This window comes from Etheostoma spectabile, unplaced genomic scaffold, assembly GCF_008692095.1.
Source record: "Etheostoma spectabile isolate EspeVRDwgs_2016 unplaced genomic scaffold, UIUC_Espe_1.0 scaffold00009837, whole genome shotgun sequence".
Lineage (NCBI taxonomy): Eukaryota > Metazoa > Chordata > Actinopteri > Perciformes > Percidae > Etheostoma > Etheostoma spectabile.
Window position 1 is genome coordinate 744 of NW_022603753.1, and position 22,333 is coordinate 23,076.

The following is a 22,333-nucleotide window of genomic DNA, read 5'->3' on the forward strand; positions in this document are numbered from 1 at the left end:
CTCTCCACACGTGTTCTATGGCATTTAGATCCGGACTCCTTGAGGACCACTTCAGTGCTCGGTCTCCAACCATTTCTGGTGCTTTTTGGGGTATGTTTCGGGTCATTGTCCTGCTGAAGCAACCACGTAAGGTAAGTTCCAGGGGAGCCGATCATTTCGTCCATGGTTACAATTAAGGAGATTTCCTCCTATGGAGTCCGTTCCTCCGCATTCTTAACTCTTTGGCGAGAGTTCGTCTTTAACGCTGCAGCGTGTTGTGTTATGTGTCGTCACGCAGGTTAAAGAATGCGGCGTTGCAGCCGCCGGTGTCCTGCAGCGCCCCCTCTGGCCCGATGACGCCACTGCAGACCACGCCTTCAGTTAAAGAGCGAGCTGCTCGCAGGAGGAAGGAGAAGCAGGACGACGACCAGCTCATCATCGTACGTCCACACGTCTCTTGAGACTTTGGGACACATTTGAGGCTTTGGCATGTCTCAGTGGGCCTTGGATATATTTTAAGAAACTGATTGATGTTTTGGATTGAAGCTTGTACATTTTTCCTGTTGATATTGAATCTTATTAAGATTTTGACCCTTGTGTTGTCTTCCCATCGAAATTCAAAATCAACACTTTTTTATCAATGTTTTTAACTATTTCTTACGTTTTTGTCCCTTTTTTTCAACACTTTTGAGGCTTTTTTTTCCAATGTTTGTCCCTTTTTTTTTACGTTTAACACTGCGTAACACTAACTTATTAACTTTAGTTTCGCAGTCATTTTTGGAATTTATGGTCAGTAAACCTCATTTATAGGAAATTATACCTAATGTTGGAGTTAGAAAAGCAGAAATTAGGAATTATTGAGACTAAAATTAAAGGAATGGATGTTGATGATAATCACAGACTGGAATATGTCAACTTTTACTCAATACTATTTATATTTAATACCAATACTACTTTATATATAAATACATATAATACTAATACTTTTTCAAAATTGAATAAGACCCAAAATTAATGAAAGTAGAGATTTGTACTTGGCAAAGAGCGTTGGAATCAATCATGTTATTTTGGGGAATTAAAAAGAACATTGATATAGGACAACATGAGGACAACATGGGGACAACATGGGGACAACATGAGGACAACATGAGGGCAACATGGGGACAACATGGGGACAACATGGGGACAACATGAGGGCAACATGGGGACAACATGGGGACAACATTAATCTACAACTACAGTATATTTAATGGAGTATGCCGGAAGGAGGGAGATTAGAAATGAGTAGGTCCCTGACGTGTGTTCTGTGTCTTTTTGACTTTGCTCCTCTCTTGTCTGTGTGGGTCCCCCCCCCCCCCAGGATGCGGGTCAGAAGCAGTTCGGAGCGGTGACCTGCAGCTCCTGTGGGATGGTCTACAGCGCAGACAACCCAGAGGACCAGTTCCAGCACAACCAGTTCCACCAGCGCTTCCTGGAATCCATCAGATTTGTGGTAAAACTAACAGCTGTGGTTCCTCCGGTCTCTCTGAGCTCTCTCTAGTCCGGGGACACCTGTGTGCAGATGATCAGTTTATGAAACCTTATGACGAGTAGTTCTTTAATAATCCTGATTTAACAGCACTATGTCCATCATTACTGACACCCTCCTTATCGAACTACTGAGCCTTCAGTCTTTTTTAGAGCCAGGCCGATCTATCGACCGAGATTAGGCATTTATAATAAACTAATTCATCAGAATCAGTTATGACTTAATTAATTTGGATGAATGTATATTTAAAAAATAAAAACAGAGTGTCAGCCATGTTGTGAGTGTTGCATAGTCTGTCCCCCGGAGGACGCTCTACAACGTCCCTGTTAGTGATGGCGTTGCATGTCTGTCCACCAGAGGACGCTCTACAACGTCCCTGTTAGTGATGGCGTTGCATAGTCTGTCCACCAGAGGACGCTCTACAACGTCCCTGTTAGTGATGGCGTTGCATAGTCTGTCACCAGAGGACGCTCTACAACGTCCCTGTTAGTGATGGCGTTGCATAGTCTGTCCACCAGAGGACGCTCTACAACGTCCCTGTAGTGATGGCGTTGCATAGTCTGTCCACCAGGCGCTCTACAAGTCCTGTTAGTGATGGCGTTGCATAGTCTGTCCCCCGGAGGACGCTCTACAACGTCCCTGTTAGTGATGGCGTTGCATAGTCTGTCCACCAGAGGACGCTCTCTACAACGTCCCTGTTAGTGATGGCGTTGCATAGTCTGTCCACCAGAGGACGCTCTACAGCGTCCCTGTTAGTGATGGCGTTGCATAGTCTGTCCACCAGAGGACGCTCTACAACGTCCCTGTTAGTGATGGCGTTGCATAGTCTGTCCCCGGAGGACGCTCTACAACGTCCCTGTTAGTGATGGCGTTGCATAGTCTGTCCACCAGAGGACGCTCTACAAGTCCCTGTTAGTGATGGTGTTGCATAGTCTGTCCACCAGAGGACGCTCTACAACGTCCCTGTTAGTGATGTGTTGCATAGTCTGTCCACCAGAGGACGCTCTACAACGTCCCTGTTAGTGATGGCGTTGCATAGTCTGTCCACCAGAGGACGCTCTGCAACGTCCCTGTTAGTGATGGCGTTGCATTAGTCTGTCCACCAGAGGACCCTTTACAACGTCCTTGTTAGTGATGGCGTTGCATAGTCTGTCCCCAGAGGACGCTCTACAACGTCCCTTGTTATGGCGTTGCATAGTCTGTCCACCAGAGGACGCTCTACAACGTCCCTGTTTAGTGATGCGTTGCTAGTCTGTCCCCCAGAGGACGCTCTACAACGTCCCTGTTAGTGATGGCGTTGCATAGTCTGTCCCCCAGAGGACGCTCTACAACGTCCCTGTTAGTGATGGCGTTGCATAGTCTGTCCACCAGAGGACGCTCAAGTCTTTTTCCCTTTTTTTTGCCACTGAAATGATAAAGTAACTTGGTTTAATTTGTAGTTAATTAGCAAAGCTCTTGTGCTTGTTTCATGGGGGCGTGGGAGGGGGGGGGGGTGAGTGAGTTGTTGTAACTTCTTCTTCTTCTTCTCCTCCTCCTCCTCCTCCTCCTCCTCCTCCTCCTCCTCCCAGGGCTGGAAGAAGGAGCGGGTGGTGGCCGAGTTCTGGGATGGAAAAATCCTCCTCGTCATGCCGGATGATCCCAAATACGCCATTAAAAAGGTCTGGCTCTACACTCGGGCTCCTCCCTCACAGGGAACAGGTCCTGGGTGGGGGTGCACATGCTCAGGTCCTATGCATGCACTAATGGAGCTTTTCTTGTGTATATATTAGTGTGTCTCACTGTTGCTCTGGCGGTAACTACTAGAACTGTTGGGTCCTTGTAAATTATAGAATGTGGTCTAGACCTGCTCTATCTGTAAATTATAGAGCGCTCTAGACCTGCTCCATCTGTAAATTATAGAGCGGTCTAGACCTGCTCTATCTGTAAATTATAGAGCGGTCTAGACCTGCTCCATCTGTAAATTATAGAGCGGTCTAGACCTGCTCTATCTGTAAATTATAGAGTGGTCTAGACCTGCTCTATCTGTAGATTATAGAGTGGTTTAGACCTGCTCTATCTGTAAATTATAGAGTGGTCTAGACCTGCTCTATCTGTAAATTATAGAGTGGTCTAGACCTGCTCTATCTGTAGATTATAGAGTGGTTTAGACCTGCTCTATCTGTAAATTATAGAGTGGTCTAGACCTGCTCTATCTGTAGATTATAGAGAGGTCTAGACCTGCTCTATCTGTAAATTATAGAGCGGTCTAGACCTGCTCTATCTGTAAATTATAGAGTGGTCTAGACCTGCTCTATCTGTAAATTATAGAGTGGTCTAGACCTGCTCTATCTGTAAATTATAGAGTGGTCTAGACCTGCTCTATCTGTAGATTATAGAGTGGTTTAGACCTGCTCTATCTGTAGATTATAGAGTGGTCTAGACCTGCTCTATCTGTAAATTATAGAGCGGTCTAGACCTGCTCTATCTGTAAAGTGTCTCGATAACTTTTGTTATGAATTGATACTCTAAATGAAATTGAAAGTCTTCCTCCGGCTGTGCGTTGTATTTCCAGGCTGAGGACGTGCGGCGGGTAGCCGACAGCGAGTTGGGTTTCCAGCAGGTGACCCTGAGCAGACCCACGCAGGCCAAGACCTACCTGTTCATCAGCTCAGACCGCCTGGTGGTGGGCTGCCTGGTGGCGGAGCCCGTACGCCAGGTAGGCCGGACTAGTCCCTGGTTCCCCCCATCAACACCTCGGACGGCCATTACTCTCCTTCTCTGTGCTAGTTCAACCAAAACGTCCACTAATTCCACTTATTATTTATTCATCGATCTCTATTTCAGAGGTGTTCATATTGTAATATATAATAACATTATTTATCCCAGCATCCTTTGCACTATGCTCCACATTTAAAATAATTATAATTTGTGCGTGCGTGCGTGCGTGCGTGCGTGCGTGCGTGCGTGCGTGCGTGCGTGTGTGTGTGTGTAATCCAAAGCAAAAGTCCTCGTATGTGTCCTCATAACTGACGAGAAAAAAAAACTCAATTTAAAGAAAAATTATAAAAACATAAATTTTGTAGCAGAACTGTTTCCTTTAGGAACCCCTGCTCTCTCTCTCTCTCTCTCTCTCTCTCTCACTCACTCACTCCACTCACTCACTCACTCACTCACTCACTCACACACACACACACACACACACACACACACACACACACACACACACACACACACACACACACACACACACGTTGTCATGTCTTTGTTTCCTCCGCTTCACATCCCCTCATCCAGTAACCAGCTCTTGTCCGGTGCCTTTGGTTGACGGTGTCCCCTGTTTTGTCCCCGCAGGCGTACCGAGTCCTGGAGCAGCCGGACCGCCACAAAGACATGACGAAGGACGACTTCATGGAGCGCCACCGGGCCTGGTGCTGCTCCACGGTCCCAGAACCGGCCGTGTGTGGGATCAGTCGGATCTGGGTCTTCAGCCTGGCCCGACGCCAGGGCATCGCCACGCGCATGCTGGACACCGTCAGGTACAAGATAACGTCCAGGGATAAGCCCATGTCGTCCCCCCATGTCGTCCCCCCATGTCGTCCCCCCATGTCGTCCCCCCATGTCGTCCCCCATGTTGCCCCATGTTGTCCTCATGTGTCCTCATGTTGTCCTCATGTTGTCCCCCCATGTCGTCCTCATGTTGTCTTCATGTTGTCCTCATGTCGTCCCCCCATGTCGTCCCCCCATGTCGCCCCCATGTTGCCCCGCATGTCGCCCCATGTCGCCCCATGTCGCCCATGTCGCCCCATGTCGCCCCATGTCGCCCCATGTCGCCCCATGTCGCCCCATGTCGCCCCATGTCGCCCTCATGTCGCCCTCATGTCGCCCTCATGTTTTCTTCATGTTGTCCTCATGTTGTCCTCATGTTGTCCCCATGTTGTCCCCATGTTGTCCCCATGTTGCCCCCATGTTGCCCCCATGTTGTCTTCATGTTGTCCCCATGTTGTCCCCATGTTGTCCCCATGTTGTCCTCATGTTGTCTTCATGTTGTCCCCATGTTGTCCTCATGTTGTCCTCATGTTGTCCTCATGTTGTCCTATATCAATGTTCTTTTTAATTCCCCAAAATAACATGATTGATTCCAACGCTCTTTGCCAAGTACAAATCTCTACTTTCATTAATTTTGGGTCTTATTCTATTTTATAGCATTGTAAAACAAATGGAAGTGTTGTTGAAATAGTATTAGTATTAAATATAAATAGTAGTAGTATTATATGTATTTATATATAAAGTAGTATTGGTATTAATATAAATAGTATTGAGTAAAAGTTGACATATTCCAGTCTGTGATTATCATCAACATCCATTCCTTTAATTTTAGTCTCAATAATTCCTAATTTCTGCTTTTCTAACTTAAACATTAGGTATAACTTCCTATAAATGAGGTTTATTGACCATAAATTCCAAAAATAACTGTAAGACTAAAGTTAATAAGTTAGTGTTACGTAGTGTTGAACAAAGGGACAAAAATGTGAGAAAGTTGAAAACATCGATAAAAAGCATCAACAGAATTGTTGATTTTCAGTTTTGACTGGAAGCGTTGGAGCCAGTCTTATTATTATTATTATTATTATTATTATTATTATTATTCTCTCCTCTCAGTAATGACATCGTCCTGTTGTTTTTTAGGAGCACCTTCACGTACGGCAGCCATCTTACGAAGGAGGAGATCGCCTTCTCCGACCCAACACCTGACGGGAAACTGTTCGCCACGAAGTACTCCGGCACGCCCACGTTCCTGGTTTACAACTTCGTAGCGTGAAGTAAAATCAAATCTGTTTTAACTGATGATTTGGAAATATCAATAACATCTTTAACGTCTTTCATATGCAAAGCAACACGTTCAGTTATATGAGTTTGACTCCGCTTTAGTTCTTGTTGAATATGTAAAATACGTCCTGTGTTCAGGGTTCTGAAGAGTTTTTAACCCTTGTGTTGTCCTTCAGGTCCCGGAGACCCTCCTGTATTCAGGCTTGCATCTCTGCTACTGTGGCCTCGTCCTCCGGGGTCCCTGGGACCCGTCCTGCACTCGAACGCATATCCCAATACCCTTATCTGGCCTTTTAGGGTCCAGAGACCCGTCCCACACTCAGACTTGTATCCTTATACCCTTATCTCGTCCTCCGGGGTCCCAGGGACCCGTCCCCCACTACACTTATCTGGCCTTTTAGGGTCCAGAGACCCGTCCCACACTCAGACTTGTATCCTTATACTCTTATCTCGTCCTCCGGGGTCCCAGGGACCCGTCCCCCACTCGAACACGTATCCCAATACACTTATCTGGCCTTTTAGGGTCCAGAGACCCGTCCCACACTCAGACTTGTATCCTTATACCCTTATCTCGTCCTCCGGGGTCCCAGGGACCCGTCCCCCACTCAGACTTGTATCCTTATACCCTCATCTCGTCCTCCGGGGTCCCAGGGACCCGTCCTGCACCTGAACGTGTATCCCAATAGCCTCATCTTGTCCTCCGGGGTCCCAAAGACCCGTCCCCGACTCGAACACGTATCCCAAAACACTTATCTGGCCTTTTAGGGTCCAGAGACCCGTCCCACACTCATACTTGTATCCTTATACCCTTATCTCGTCCTCCGGGGTCCCTGGGACCCGTCCCCCACTCGAACACGTATCCCAATAGCCTTATCTGGTCTTTTAGGGTCCAGAGACCCGTCCCCCACTCGAACCCCAATAGTCTCATCTCGTCCTCTGGGGTCTCAGAGACCCGTCCCCCACTCAAACGCGTATCCCAATAGCCTTATCTGGTCTTTTATGGTCCAGAGACCCGTCCCCCACTCGAACTTGTATCCTAATAGCCTCATCTGGTCTTCCGGGGTCCCAGTGCAGGATTAGTGGAACATACGTGTAATCGTGTACGTGTACAGGGTCTCCGGGATCTGCAGTGCGCGGCCACGACGGCAGTGGACATGAAATGAAAAAGGCCCCGGGGCCCCGAAGGACAACCCAAGGTTAAAGTGTCCCCGGTCGTCTCTCCGTATTTATATTCAGTCCTGATTCACTGTTGACTGTGTGGATATCGGCAGGACTCGAGATGTTAATATTCTGCTTAATAAGGAGCAACAAATGAGAATATTTCCCATTTTTGCATTAAATAAAAACAGTCTCCATTTTGATATGTTCAGAGGATTTTTTTCGTCTTGATATAGAAGTTTTAAATGTTATTTTGAAGGGAATTATTTTTTTTTTAGACCCTATGCGATGCCTTATCTGTTCTAAGGGCATTCTGCTTTGTAAATACTTTCAATAAACCTTTGTTTTTTATGATCTTAAACCTGTTTCTTTGAAGTGTTTCCTGCACACCACAGTTCACTTAAGACTTAAAATCAATTGGTAAGCATATTTTACATAAATCTATAATTGCATTTCTGCTTTTAACCACTCAACCTTTTAAATAATTACACCACAGCCGCTCATACATCAGTGAATAAATGCAGGACGACGCGAGAGTTTCATCGAGAAATATCCGTTTATAGAAGAAACTTTCAGAAGAAAAGTAAAAACATTCACATGAAGGAATAGTATACATACGTGGAAAAAGAGTACTGTCTAGCAAAGACAACATACAAATACACGACAAGTGTACAGGTGAAAAGTTTCAGAGCTGGGCAATATATCAGTAATATCGTGATATGAGACTAGATATCATCTTAGATTTTGGATATCGTAATATGGCTTCTTGGTTTTAAAGGCTGCATTACAGTAAAGTGATGTCATTTCCTGTATTAACAGACTGTGTAGCTGTTCTATGATTGGTCTTTACCCTCTCAGTCATTATATCCACATTACTGATGAGTATTCATCAAAGATCTCATTGTGTAATATTTTGTGAAAGCACCAATAGTCAACACTACAATATTGTCGTGGTATCGATGTATTTGGTCCAAAATATAGTGATATTTGATTTTCTGCACATGGCCCAGCCCTTGTGTCAGCATACCTGGACAGTAACGAGGTTACAGTGACTGATGGTTATCTACATCTAAGGTGAAGCTTCTAAATTACAGCAAAATCCCAAACTAGTAAAAAGGACACAGATGGAATTTAGGTTGTCTGCTATCTCTTTAAATCCCTGACAAAAGACACTTTACCCAGTCATTACGGTAAATAGTCTGAATTCTGGATTCGTATTGCTCCCAGTCATTACGGTAAATAGTCTGGATTCTGGGTTTGTATTGGTCCCAGTCATTACGGTAAATAGTCTGGATTCGTATTGGTCCCAGTCATTACGGTAAATAGTCTGGATTCGTATGGCTCCTAGTCATTACGGTAAATGGTCTGGATTTGTATTGGTCCCAGTCAGTCGATAACTATCACCTCACTGGGCATTTTATCCAGCGGGGCGTTGCTCTCTAAAGCCTGGAGGATCTGGGCGGCTGAGGGTCTCTTCTTGGGGTCTTCCTCCGTGCAGAGATAGAAAAGCTCCACCATCCTCCGGTAGGAGCCCCCCAGGGCCTCGGCATCCAGACCCGGTCTGGTCCCCAGCCTCTCGTAGTACGCCTCCTCGTCGAAACTCTCCTCCATCGAGTCCTCTGACACACAAACACAACATTTAAACACACTCAGTAACACTCAGTGAATGGAGTATAATAGGTCATAAAAAGCAAAACAAGTCATAGTAAAATATGTCATAAAAAGCAAAACAAGTCATAGTAAAATATGTCATAAAAAGCAAAACAAGTCATAGTAAAATATGTCATAAAAAGCAAAACAAGTCATAGTAAAATATGTCATAAAAAGCAAAATAAGTCATAGTAAAATATGTCATAAAAAGCAAAAAAGTCATAGTAAAATATGTCATAAAAAGCAAAACAAGTCATAGTAAAATATGTCATAAAAAGCAAACAAGTCATAGTAAAATATGTCATAAAAAGCAAAACAAGTCATAGTAAAATATGTCATAAAAAGCAAAACAAGTCATAGTAAAATATGTCATAAAAAGCAAATAAGTCATAGTAAAATATGTCAAAAAGCAAAAACAAGTCATAGTAAAATATGTAATATAAAGTCATAGTATAACATGTAATATAAAGTCATAGTATAACATGTAATATAAAGTCATAGTATAACATGTAATATAAAGACATAGTATGTAATATAAAGTCATAGTATAACATGTAATATAAAGTCATAGTATAACATGTAATATAAAGTCATAGTATAACATGTAATATAAAGTCATAGTATAACATGTAATATAAAGTCATAGTATAACATGTAATATAAAGTCATAGTATAACATGTAATATAAAGTCATAGTATAACATGTAATATAAAGTCATAGTATAACATGTAATATAAAGTCATAGTATAACATGTAATATAAAGACATAGTATAACATGTAATATAAAGTCATAGTATGTAATATAAAGTCATAGTATAACATGTAATATAAAGTCATAGTATAACATGTAATATAAAGTCATAGTATAACATGTAATATAAAGTCATAGTATGTAATATAAAGTCATAGTATAACATGTAATATAAAGTCATAGTATGTAATATAAAGTCATAGTATAACATGTAATATAAAGTCATAGTATGTAATATAAAGTCATAGTATAACATGTAATATAAAGTCATAGTATAACATGTAATATAAAGACATAGTATAACATGTAATATAAAGTCATAGTATGTAATATAAGTCATAGTATAACATGTAATATAAAGTCATAGTATGTAATATAAAGTCATAGTATAATATGTAATATAAAGTCATAGTATAACATGTAATATAAAGTCATAGTATAACATGTAATATAAAGTCATAGTATAACATGTAATATAAGTCATAGTATAACATGTAATATAAAGTCATAGTATAATATGTAATATAAAGTCATAGTATAACATGTAATATAAAGTCATAGTATGTAATATAAAGTCATAGTATAACATGTAATATAAGTCATAGTATGTAATATAAAGTCATAGTATAACATGTAATATAAAGTCATAGTATGTAATATAAAGTCATAGTATAACATGTAATATAAAGTCATAGTATAACATGTAATATAAAGTCATAGTATAACATGTAATATAAAGTCATAGTATAACATGTAATATAAAGTCATAGTATAACATGTAATATAAAGTCATAGTATAACATGTAATATAAAGTCATAGTATAACATGTAATTTAAAGTCATAGTATAACATGTAATATAAAGTCATAGTATGTAATATAAAGTCATAGTATAATATGTAATATAAAGTCATAGTATAACATGTAATATAAAGTCATAGTATAACATGTAATATAAAGTCATAGTATAACATGTAATTTAAAGTCATAGTATAACATGTAATATAAAGTCATAGTATGTAATATAAAGTCATAGTATAACATGTAATATAAAGTCATAGTATAACATGTAATTTAAAGTCATAGTATAACATGTAATATAAAGTCATAGTATAACATGTAATATAAAGTCATAGTATAACATGTAATATAAAGTCATAGTATAACATGTAATATAAAGTCATAGTATAACATGTAATATAAAGACATAGTATAACATGTAATATAAAGTCATAGTATGTAATATAAAGTCATAGTATAACATGTAATATAAAGTCATAGTATAACATGTAATATAAAGTCATAGTATGTAATATAAAGTCATAGTATAACATGTAATATAAAGTCATAGTATAACATGTATATAAAGTCATAGTATAACATGTAATATAAAGTCATAGTATAACATGTAATATAAAGTCATAGTATAACATGTAATATAAAGTCATAGTATAACATGTAATATAAAGTCATAGTATAACATGTAATATAAAGTCATAGTATAACATGTAATATAAAGTCATAGTATAACATGTAATATAAAGTCATAGTATAACATGTAATATAAAGTCATAGTATAACATGTAATATAAAGTCATAGTATAACATGTAATATAAAGTCATAGTATGTAATATAAAGTCATAGTATAACATGTAATATAAAGTCATAGTATAACATGTAATATAAAGTCATAGTATGTAATATAAAGTCATAGTATAACATGTAATATAAAGTCATAGTATAACATGTAATATAAAGTCATAGTATAACATGTAATATAAAGTCATAGTATAACATGTAATATAAAGTCATAGTATGTAATATAAAGTCATAGTATAACATGTAATATAAAGTCATAGTATAACATGTAATATAAAGTCATAGTATAACATGTAATATAAAGTCATAGTATAACATGTAATATAAAGTCATAGTATAACATGTAATATAAAGTCATAGTATAACATGTATATAAAGTCATAGTATAATATGTAATATAAAGTCATAGTATAACATGTAATATAAAGTCATAGTATAACATGTAATATAAGTCATAGTATGTAATATAAAGTCATAGTATAACATGTAATATAAAGTCATAGTATGTAATATAAAGTCATAGTATAACATGTAATATAAAGTCATAGTATAACATGTAATATAAAGTCATAGTAGTAATATAAAGTCATAGTATAACATGTAATATAAAGTCATAGTATAACATGTAATATAAAGTCATAGTATAACATGTAATATAAAGTCATAGTATGTAATATAAAGTCATAGTATAACATGTAATATAAAGTCATAGTATGTAATATAAAGTCATAGTATAACATGTAATATAAGTCATAGTATAACATGTAATATAAAGTCATAGTATGTAATATAAAGTCATAGTATAACATGTAATATAAAGTCATAGTATAACATGTAATATAAAGTCATAGTATAACATGTAATATAAAGTCATAGTATAACATGTAATATAAAGTCATAGTATAATATGTAATATAAAGTCATAGTATAACATGTAATATAAAGTCATAGTATAACATGTAATATAAAGTCATAGTATGTAATATAAAGTCATAGTATAACATGTAATATAAAGTCATAGTATAACATGTAATATAAAGTCATAGTATAACATGTAATATAAAGTCATAGTATAACATGTAATATAAAGTCATAGTATGTAATATAAAGTCATAGTATAACATGTAATATAAAGTCATAGTATAACATGTAATATAAAGTCATAGTATAACATGTAATATAAAGTCATAGTATAACATGTAATATAAAGTCATAGTATAACATGTAATATAAAGTCATAGTATGTAATATAAAGTCATAGTATAACATGTAATATAAAGTCATAGTATGTAATATAAAGTCATAGTATAACATGTAATATAAAGTCATAGTATAACATGTAATATAAAGTCATAGTATGTAATATAAAGTCATAGTATAACATGTAATATAAAGTCATAGTATAACATGTAATATAAAGTCATAGTATAACATGTAATATAAAGTCATAGTATAACATGTAATATAAAGTCATAGTATGTAATATAAAGTCATAGTATAACATGTAATATAAAGTCATAGTATAACATGTAATTTAAAGTCATAGTATAACATGTAATTTAAAGTCATAGTATAACATGTAATATAAAGTCATAGTTTATATGTAATATAAAGTCATAGTATAACATGTAATATAAAGTCATAGTATAACATGTAATATAAAGTCATAGTATAACATGTAATATAAAGTCATAGTATAACATGTAATATAAAGTCATAGTATAATATGTAATATAAAGTCATAGTATAACATGTAATATAAAGTCATAGTATAACATGTAATATAAAGTCATAGTATGTAATATAAAGTCATAGTATAATATGTAATATAAAGTCATAGTATAACATGTAATATAAAGTCATAGTATAACATGTAATATAAAGTCATAGTATAACATGTAATATAAAGTCATAGTATGTAATATAAAGTCATAGTATAACATGTAATATAAAGTCATAGTATAACATGTAATATAAAGTCATAGTATAACATGTAATATAAAGACATAGTATAACATGTAATATAAAGTCATAGTATAACATGTAATATAAAGTCATAGTATAACATGTAATATAAAGTCATAGTATGTAATATAAAGTCATAGTATGTAATATAAAGTCATAGTATAAATGTAATATAAAGACATAGTATAACATGTAATATAAAGTCATAGTATAACATGTAATATAAAGTCATAGTATAACATGTAATATAAAGTCATAGTATAACATGTAATATAAAGTCATAGTATAACATGTAATATAAAGTCATAGTATGTAATATAAAGTCATAGTATGTAATATAAAGTCATAGTATGTAATATAAAGTCATAGTATAACATGTAATATAAAGACATAGTATAACATGTAATATAAAGTCATAGTATAACATGTAATATAAAGTCATAGTATAACATGTAATATAAAGTCATAGTATGTAATATAAAGTCATAGTATGTAATATAAAGTCATAGTATGTAATATAAAGTCATAGTATAACATGTAATATAAAGACATAGTATAACATGTAATATAAAGTCATAGTATAACATGTAATATAAAGTCATAGTATAATATGTAATATAAAGTCATAGTATAACATGTAATATAAAGTCATAGTATAACATGTAATATAAAGTCATAGTATAACATGTAATATAAAGTCATAGTATAACATGACTCGGTCTTGACTTGGACTCGACTAGTCCTGGTCTTGGACTTGTCTGAGGTGGTCTTGGACTCGACTAGTCCTGGTCTTGTCTGAGGTGGTCTTGGACTCGACTAGTCCTGGTCTTGGACTTGTCTGAGGTGGTCTTGGACTCGACTAGTCCTGGTCTTGTCTGAGGTGGTCTTGACTACAGCCCTGGCGTGGACGCTTGGTTCGGCCACCACCACCCCACGGAGGCCACAGAGTCTCACCTTCATCCTCCTCCTCCTCCTCATCGTCATCCTGGAGCATCTCCAGATGAGGCATGGCGAGCGTCATCATCTCCCACAGAGTCAGACCGTAGGCGAAGACGTCCGCCTTGTCCGTGATCTGCCCCCCCTCCTCCAGGGTCTCCTTGGGTCTCCACGGCTCCGTGCCGATGTACTCCGCCTCCGGGTCGGACACTACGGACAGAAAACAAAAAACACCGTCAATCACATGCAAATTTGACCGGATAACAAGTCAATTACATTCATTTATATTAAAAACCCATTCAATTAGCATGTTAGAAGCCCCGAGCTCATGTTCTACTGGGGCATCTAACAGGGCAACAACAAAGCAAAGATCCACATGTTTGCAATTAGTTAAATGAAGCTCAGACCCACTGGCGGAGGACGTGTACTGTCTGTGTACAAATACACCTAAAGCATGAGAATGAAGACACTATGTCTCCGCCCGGGCACAGAGACAAAGACAATCAGACACATGGGTCTTCTGCCAGTCCTGTCCTTTAACCCGTGGTTAATCCCAGTTGTTCACGCGGTGCTTTGCACTCACTGACCCATAACAATCAAATACCTGATATAACATTATAGTATTTTTCCACATTTGATGTATTTGTACTGATGTATACACCATGTAAATATATTTGGATGATTGTCTCACATCTTTCTAATCTAAATCTACTATTTGAAGGGCTCATGTTCAGGTTCATGATTGTATTTTGAGGTTGTACCAGAATGTGTTTATGTGGTTTTATGAGTGTGGAAGCACCAGAGACCCGGAATAAGACCCCCAATCCCAGGATAAGAGATTTCTTTTTCATAACACGGGCGCTTTAAGGCTCAAAACTAACAAAATCCAGGTAGAAGAAATTTGGTTGCAGGGCTGTAGTCAAGACCACCTTAGTTGAGTCCAAGACAAGTCCAAGACCAGGACTAGTCGAGTCCAAGTCCAGACCGAGTCCAGGACAGAATAAAGGTCTTAATAATAATAAAGACACCTGGACTCGGTCCAGACCAAAAGCCAGATCTGGCAAGACCAGTGGCCGAGACCGAGACAAGTCCGAGTCCAAATACCAACGAGTCCAAGTCCAAAAACCAGCAAGTCTGAGTCCAAATACCTGCCACTCCGAGACAAGTCCGAGTCCAAATACCAGCGAGTCCGAGTCCAAATACCAGCGAATCCGAGACAAGTCCAAGTCCAAATACCAGAGTGTCCGAGTCCAAATACCAGCGAGTCCGAGTCCAAATACCAGCGAGTCCGAGTCCAAATACCAGCGAGTCCGAGACAAGTCCAAGTCCAAATACCAGCGAGTCAGAGACAAGTCTGAGTCCAAATACCAGAGTGTCCGAGACAAGTCCGAGTCCAAATACCAGTGTCCGAGTCCAAATACCAGCGAGTCCGAGTCCAAATACCAGCGAGTCCGAGTCCAAATACCAGCGAGTCCGAGACAAGTCCAAGTCCAAATACCAGAGTGTCCGAGTCCAAATACCAGCGAGTCCGAGTCCAAATACCAGCGAGTCCGAGACAAGTCCAAGTCCAAATACCAGCGAGTCCGAGTCCAAATACCAGCGAGTCCGAGTCCAAATACCAGCGAGTCCGAGACAAGTCCAAGTCCAAATACCAGCGAGTCAGAGACAAGTCCGAGTCCAAATACCAGAGTGTCCGAGACAAGTCCGAGTCCAAATACCAGAGTGTGTGAGACAAGTCCGAGTCCAAATACCAGCGAGTCCGAGACAAGTCCGAGTCCAAGTACTAGCGACTCCGAGACAACTCAGAGTCCAAATACTAGAGAGTCCGAGACAAGTCCAAGTCCAACTACTAGCAAGTCCGAGACAAGTCTGAGTCCAAATACCAGCGAGTCCGAGACAAGTCCGAGTCCAAATACTAGAGAGTCCGAGACAAGTCCAAGTCCAACTACTAGCGAGTCCGAGACAAGTCAGAGTCCAAATACCAGAGAGTCCGAGACAAGTCCGAGTCCAAATACTAGCGAGTCCGAGACAAGTCCGAGTCCAAATACTAGAGAGTCCGAGACAAGTCAGAGTCCAAACACCAGCGAGTCCGAGACAAGTCCGAGACCATATAAAAACGGTCTCGAGTCCGGACTCGAGTCCAAGACCGGACTCGAGTCCTCCAGCCCTGCTCGGTTGCCTTCATCCTGAATGACGTGAACAGTTTTTACCTTTCATGTTCTCGTCCAGCTGCAGGGACACGCCGACGTCGCAGATCTTGACGGTCTCAAAGTCGCCCCTGATGACCACGTTGCACGACTTCATGTCGCCGTGCAGCAGCTTCTTCTCGTTGTGCAGATACTGAAAGAGACAAAACAGCTCAACAACGTCCGTCTGGGTTTGGTTTTGGTTTGTTGAACAAGCCACGTTTTTCTAATTAAATTAAAAAGTTAACAGATGTTTAGATGAAACATCTGACTTGGGAGAGAAGGAACCGCTGATGTGAGCAGGTTTCTGCAGATTCCCATGAATCTTTTATTAAAGTCATATTTAATTTGCTCCACTCAGGTAACCTCAACACACACACACACACACACACACACACACAGACACAGACACACACACACACACACACACAGACACACACAGACACACACACACCCCCCCCCCCCCCCGGTGGAAAGTAACTAAAGTACATTTACTCAAGTACATTACTTTATGATTGATATATTCTGCTGATTTATACTTCTACTCCACTACATTACAGAGTAATATTGTCCTTTTTACTTCTCTAACTTCATACAAACTATAATCTACAAATAAATGATGTAGTGTTGTCGGCACACAGAGACACAGGTGTAAAGTTAATCCAGGTGTGATACATGTTGACTCTCGGATAATATTACGGTCAAATTGACCCATTTAAAATTTTTAGAAGAAAAATGGTCCAAGTTCCATGTTTTCTACCTGAAAATCAGCGTCCTTTCCTTATTTCCTGTGATAAACATGTATTCCTGACTCAGAACATTATTCTGGATATGACACTCATGTTGTTTCCATAGTGGATTTTTAACATGAATTATAACTTATGATAAAAAACAAACCCCACTTCCATGTTTAATAGTGTGCTAGTAGAGACTGATGCATTCCTCCCTAAACATAGATGTTATCTCGGCTGTTGGACATTGAGATAAAGACAATATTTGTTGATAGATTATGAGGGAAAATGTTATTTCAGAATTGTTTTTAAAACCCCAAATAAGTCACAAGGGATACGAGAGGGTCCCGAAGGTGAAGACAACCCGAGGGTCAACACCAGGACAGTCCCTGGTTTACCTGAAGGCCTCGAGCAACATGCAGCGCGACCTTCTCTATGACGGCGGCGGGGAACGCGTCCAGCCCGTCCTCCTTCCTCTTCTCGATCAGGTCGTTGAGGGACTGCTCTCCTCCGTACTCCATGGCCAGACACTTGGATCCATCTCTGGCCGTGGCGAAGGCACGAAACCCTGCGATGTCGGATTCATAAACACCGAATCAACAAAGCAGAGTATAACACGGTGATAGAGAACACAATAACTGGGATTGGTGGGAAACGGAAATGAGCCGACTGCTGTAATAAGACGTGGAAACGTCTATTAAGTTCATGCATTTGACTTGTATCTTTAGCAAGATAATTTGAATTAATTTGTTTATCTACATGGTTTCAAAAAATGTGAAAACAGATAATTACATGCTAAAAATATTAGATACTAAATTAGATTAGATGATACTTCATTCATCCCACAGCGGGGAGATTCCCTTGTAACAGCAGCATTCTCAACAATAAAAACACAAACAAGTAAACAAACAAACAGGTAAACAACAGCCAACGAGCAGAAGGTAGACTGGAAGTAAAGTGGCGTCAAATGAAGTTTTTTTTTAAAGTGCGGTTGCCATAGTACAAGAAACAATACTGCGGTGTAAGTGACGTTAACATTAAATTGAATATGTAATAAAGATAATAAAAAAACTACTAAATGAATGTTGTGTGATTCAGTGTGAAAATGAATGGGAACACATTAAAATGTCTCCAATTAATCCGATACACCAGTCTGACCCCGACAGTGACAGTGTGATGTCATCATGTAACAGGTTTTTAATCGGCTTTAAAGCCGTTGGATGGAAACTCACTTTCACCAGATTTATTCACAGGAGGTTTTTTTTTTTTCAACCAAACTTCAGATAATTCGATTGACAAGTGGACGGAAACTTAGAGCTCCACAGAGCCCTGTACGCCAACACCAACAGACCCAGGATCAGTTTCTACCCACAAGCCATCTCTCTGATGAACAGCTGACTTCTGACCCACAGTGTCCGGTTCAGTTCTGGTCCATGACCCAGTAACACGGTCTCTGCAGCACCTGGTACTGGTTCCACTTATTATTCCTCTTATTTAGTATTATTCAACATTCTCACATCTCACTTATTATTTTCTATTTATTCGTCATTCTCATTTCCAATTTCAGAACTGTTCATTTTGTAATATAATAACATATTACTACGTATCCCAGCATCCTTTGCACTATGCTCCACATTTAAATATTTTTTATTGTACTCTTCATTGCACTCATGCCTCTATATTGATCTGTTTAGAGTATGTCTATATTGTGTGTATATATTAGTGTGTATATTTTGTTTTGTGTGTAAGCACATTGTGAGCAATGATGCTCCAAAGAAAAATTCCTCGTATGTGTCTTCATACCTGGTCAATAAAGCTGATTCTGGTTCTGATTCTGATGGAAACTCAGCTCGTGATGCTAGAGAACCAGAAGCCTGAACTCCCTGTCCTCCGTGCTTCTACCCTGCAGGACGCCATGCGTCTGTTACGTTGTGACATCACAGTGAACGTGCTGTGTCTGTTACGTCGTGACATCACAGTGAACGTCCTGTGTCTGTTACGTCGTGACATCACAGTGAACGTCCTGTGTCTGTTACGTCGTGACATCACAGTGAACGTCCTGTGTCTGTTACGTTGTGACATCACAGTGGACGTCCTGTGTCTGTTACGTCGTGACATCACAGTGAACGTCCTGTGTCTGTTACGTCGTGACATCACAGTGAACGTCCTGTGTCTGTTACGTTGTGACATCACGGTGAACGTCCTGTGTCTGTTACGTTGTGACATCACGGTGAACGTCCTGTGTCTGTTACGTCGTGACATCACAGTGAACGTCCTGTGTCTGTTACGTCGTGACATCACAGTGAACGTCCTGTGTCTGTTACGTCGTGACATCACAGTGAACGTCCTGTGTCTGTTACGTCGTGACATCACAGTGAACGTCCTGTGTCTGTTACGTCGTGACATCACAGTGAACGTCCTGTGTCTGTTACGTCGTGACATCACAGTGAACGTCCTGTGTCTGTTACGTCGTGACATCACAGTGAACGTCCTGTGTCTGTTACGTCGTGACATCACAGTGAATGTCCTGTGTCTGTTACGTCGTGACATCACAGTGAACGTGCTGTGTCTGTTACGTCGTGACATCACAGTGAACGTGCTGTGTCTGTTACGTTGTGACATCACAGTGAACGTGCTGTGTCTGTTACGTTGTGACATCACAGTGAACGTGCTGTGTCTGTTACGTTGTGACATCACGGTGAACGTCCTGTGTCTGTTACGTTGTGACATCACGGTGAACGTCCTGTGTCTGTTACGTCGTGACATCACGGTGAACGTCCTGTGTCTGTTACGTCGTGACATCACGGTGAACGTCCTGTGTCTGTTACGTCGTGACATCACAGTGAACGTCCTGTGTCTGTTACGTCGTGACATCACAGTGAACGTCCTGTGTCTGTTACGTCGTGACATCACGGTGAACGTCCTGTGTCTGTTACGTCGTGACATCACGGTGAACGTCCTGTGTCTGTTACGTCGTGACATCACAGTGAACGTCGTGTGTCTGTTACGTCGTGACATCACAGTGAACGTCCTGTGTCTGTTACGTCGTGACATCACAGTGAACGTCCTGTGTCTGTTACGTTGTGACATCACAGTGAACGTGCTGTGTCTGTTACGTCGTGACATCACAGTGAACGTGCTGTGTCTGTTACATTGTGACATCACGGTGAACGTCCTGTGTCTATTACGTTGTGACATCACGGTGAACGTCCTGTGTCTGTTACGTCGTGACATCACAGTGAACGTCCTGTGTCTGTTACGTCGTGACATCACGGTGAACGTGCTGTGTCTGTTACGTTGTGACATCACGGTGAACGTCCTGTGTCTATTACGTCGTGACATCACAGTGAACGTGCTGTGTCTGTTACATTGTGACATCACAGTGGACGTCCTGTGTCTGTTACGTCGTGACATCACAGTGAACGTCCTGTGTCTGTTACGTCGTGACATCACAGTGAACGTCGTGTGTCTGTTACGTCGTGACATCACAGTGAACGTCGTGTGTCTGTTACGTCGTGACATCACAGTGAACGTCGTGTGTCTGTTACGTCGTGACATCACAGTGAACGTCCTGTGTCTGTTACGTCGTGACATCACAGTGAACGTCCTGTGTCTGTTACGTCGTGACATCACAGTGAACGTGCTGTGTCTGTTACGTTGTGACATCACGGTGAACGTCCTGTGTCTATTACGTCGTGACATCACAGTGAACGTGCTGTGTCTGTTACATTGTGACATCACGGTGAACGTCCTGTGTCTGTTACGTTGTGACATCCCAGTGAACGTCCTGTGTCTGTTACGTCGTGACATCACAGTGAACGTCCTGTGTCTGTTACGTCGTGACATCACAGTGAACGTGCTGTGTCTGTTACGTTGTGACATCACGGTGAACGTCCTGTGTCTATTACGTCGTGACATCACAGTGAACGTGCTGTGTCTGTTACATTGTGACATCACGGTGAACGTCCTGTGTCTGTTACGTTGTGACATCCCAGTGAACGTCCTGTGTCTGTTACGTCGTGACATCCCAGTGAACGTCCTGTGTCTGTTACGTCGTGACATCACAGTGAACGTGCTGTGTCTGTTACGTCGTGACATCACAGTGAACGTCCTGTGTCTGTTACGTTGTGACATCACAGTGAACGTCCTGTGTCTGTTACGTTGTGACATCACAGTGAACGTGCTGTGTCTGTTACGTTGTGACATCACAGTGAACGTCCTGTGTCTGCTACGTTGTGAACGTGCTGTGTCTGTTACGTTGTGACATCACAGTGAACGTGCTGCTGCTGCGAGTCTCACCAACGATGTTTGGATGACTGATTCCTTTCAGGACCTCGGCCTCCTCGTTGAGACGCTTCTGGTAGACCGCCAGCTGCTTGGTGGCACACTTACTGTTGATCTTCTTCACAGCCCAGGGAGACGCGTTCACCTTCCCCAGTCTAGGACACACAGGACAACACAACAACAACAAAATAATAATAATAATAATAATAATAATAATAATAATAATAATGTTATTTACACACAGACATGAAAACATTAACACTCATGTTGTCCTCATGTTGCCCTCATGTTGTCTTCATGACAACATGAGGGCAACATGAGGACAACATGAAGACAACATGAGGACAACATGAAGACAACATGAGGACTATATGAGGGCAACATGAGGGCAACATGAAGACAACATGAGGGCAACATGAGGGCAACATGAGGGCAACATGAGGGCACCCATGAGGACAACATGCGGACAACATGAGGGCAACATGAGGGCAACATGAAGACAACATGAGGGCACATGAAGACAACATGAGGGCAACATGAGGACAACATGAAGACACATGAAGACAACATGAAGACAACATGAGGGCAACATGAGGGCAACATGAAGACAACATAAAGACAACATAAAGACAACATGAGGGCAACATGAGGGCAACATGAAGACAACATGAAGACAACTGAATGAGACACCATACAGACAACATGAGGGCAAACATGAGGACAACATGAAGACAACATGAAGACAACATGACGACAAC

The 22,333-nt window shown here is 40.2% G+C and overlaps 2 protein-coding genes across 4 annotated transcripts; one reads left to right on the plus strand and one right to left on the minus strand.

The window, feature by feature from the left end:
* Positions 1-277: 277 nt before the first annotated feature.
* On the plus strand, positions 278-7,853 carry esco2 (establishment of sister chromatid cohesion N-acetyltransferase 2; the record flags this gene model as incomplete). Its single annotated transcript, XM_032508906.1, is given in 6 exon segments — positions 278-419; positions 1,340-1,471; positions 3,076-3,165; positions 4,059-4,202; positions 4,838-5,022; positions 6,173-7,853. Coding segments are annotated over 6 exon segments (826 nt in total), but the record flags the coding sequence as incomplete, so codon positions are not given.
* A 492-nt stretch (positions 7,854-8,345) lies between these two features.
* pbk (PDZ binding kinase) lies at positions 8,346-21,730 on the minus strand (the record flags this gene model as incomplete). Of its 3 annotated transcripts, none has more annotated exon segments than XM_032508905.1 (6): positions 8,346-8,768; positions 8,838-9,090; positions 14,393-14,584; positions 16,585-16,714; positions 17,690-17,859; positions 21,591-21,730. In XM_032508905.1, coding segments are annotated over 5 exon segments (865 nt in total), but the record flags the coding sequence as incomplete, so codon positions are not given.
* Between the last annotated feature and the right edge of the window lie 603 nt (positions 21,731-22,333).